Source organism: Rutidosis leptorrhynchoides, chromosome 1, assembly GCF_046630445.1.
Source record: "Rutidosis leptorrhynchoides isolate AG116_Rl617_1_P2 chromosome 1, CSIRO_AGI_Rlap_v1, whole genome shotgun sequence".
NCBI lineage: Eukaryota > Viridiplantae > Streptophyta > Magnoliopsida > Asterales > Asteraceae > Rutidosis > Rutidosis leptorrhynchoides.
The window spans coordinates 594779830-594781495 of NC_092333.1; the positions used below are offsets into that span (position 1 = coordinate 594779830).

At 34.1% G+C, this 1666-nt stretch overlaps 1 protein-coding gene across 1 annotated transcript; it reads left to right on the forward strand.

The window, feature by feature from the left end:
* Positions 1–200: 200 nt before the first annotated feature.
* Positions 201–1273, forward strand: LOC139847070 (DNA replication complex GINS protein PSF3-like). Its single transcript, XM_071836670.1, has 4 exons — positions 201–211; positions 738–830; positions 922–1061; positions 1161–1273. Exons 1-4 carry the CDS (start codon positions 201–203, stop codon positions 1271–1273), a joined length of 357 nt encoding a protein of 118 aa, XP_071692771.1.
* Positions 1274–1666: the final 393 nt, after the last annotated feature.

A 1666-nucleotide genomic window follows, 5' to 3' on the forward strand; every position in this document is an offset into this window, starting at 1 on the left:
GTTGCATAGAAAATGGTAATATGGACACTTTCACACATCTCAACCCAAAACTAACGTATGATTTATAGCGCAGGTCTCACGATATATTTATGATTTATTCATAAATTCCCCTTTCATCTTTTTCTCCTTGCTTTAGCAATTTTTTTTTGGAAAGGCAGTAGGATTATATATATCAACAAAATAATTACAAATGCAACACAATGCACATCAGGTGCATGACAACACAACTAAAACAAGCTACATCTCACAACTAATAAAAGAGCACACCAAGAGAACTAGATATTGTCTCAATAATTTCTAAAGTACAAGGAATTCGAATGTTGACAAGAAGGCAGCAAGCAGAATTGATCCCACCTAAATGAAAGTTTGAGGGATGTGGAGTCAATTATGACAATCGATTATCCCTGCCTTAGCAATCAAAAGCAACGTTGCATATGCTCTTCCAAATAGGGAGATGATATTTCCAAATTGTATTTTGATAGATCCACTCATATTTACTAATTGTATTTCCAAATTGTATTTTGGGGTGATAGATCCACTCATATGCTCTTCCAAATATATCTATTTTTTTTGTGTGCTAAAAACTGTAACTTTATAAAAACACGAGACCTTCATCAAAAAAAGAAGGCTCGAAACAAAGATACACCAATGTTAGCGGGTCTCAAAGAAACAAATATACGATGTTTCTGACTGTATGAATTAGTTAACTGTTTTGTGATATCATGTTCCTATGTCAGAACATGGGAAGAAATAGAGGCTGATGGTGCGCATGTGAACTTAAGATCTCGGTGCTCATACTTTTACGAGTTAGGATGCAAGATAGTGCAACTGTGAGTATTGATTTTTGCCATTATTTTAGGTTCTTTGATATTGTATAATTGCAAGAAACTTTTTAAATGTTTTTTTTCCTATATGGATCAGGATTGGTGATAAAACAATAGGATCTTTACTATTGGTTGCTTTTCAAACAAGGTATAAGGAAGTGCTCATTAAGGCACATACTACAACATCTGCATTGACACCAAAATATTTATCGCTACTAACCAAAGAAGAAACAAAATGTGAGATTTGGAGAATTTGTTTATTTTTACCAAGTTTTTTAATATGTTGAATACGAGTATATGATTGATGTGAATCTTTTAACTTTTTTAATTTTGAAGTGTATGATGCTGCTAAGTCGTCAACTACAGCTTATAAGACTTGGAGAATGGGTGGACCAAGATTACAAAAATCATGTTATTTTGGTAGGAAGAGGAAACCAATAGGGGAATAAGTTGTTGTTTAGTGAACCAGGTGCAGCTAACTTGCCGCTTTTCATGTGGTGCATAGGCTTATGTCAGGTTTAACGTCACTTTAAAGTGAAATACTCTGGTGTACGATTTACTGTTGTTTCTGGTTGAGATATGTTGACGATGGTTATGTTCACTTATATGTATTAAAATACTAATTTTCGAAATTTTATTCGAGCAAAATGTTTCAAAGGTACACTTGCAAATTGGACGAAGTTGTAGATATTTTGAAACTGAAGGTCAGTTCAGTGTATATTGTAACTGAAGGGTCGAATGGGTCACCAAAGTGTGTATGTATCCTGAAGGTCAGTCCTTGTCATTGTACAAGGACTTGTTTCCCTTAAGAATTGTTGAGAAAAGCGACACCGAATTATAGC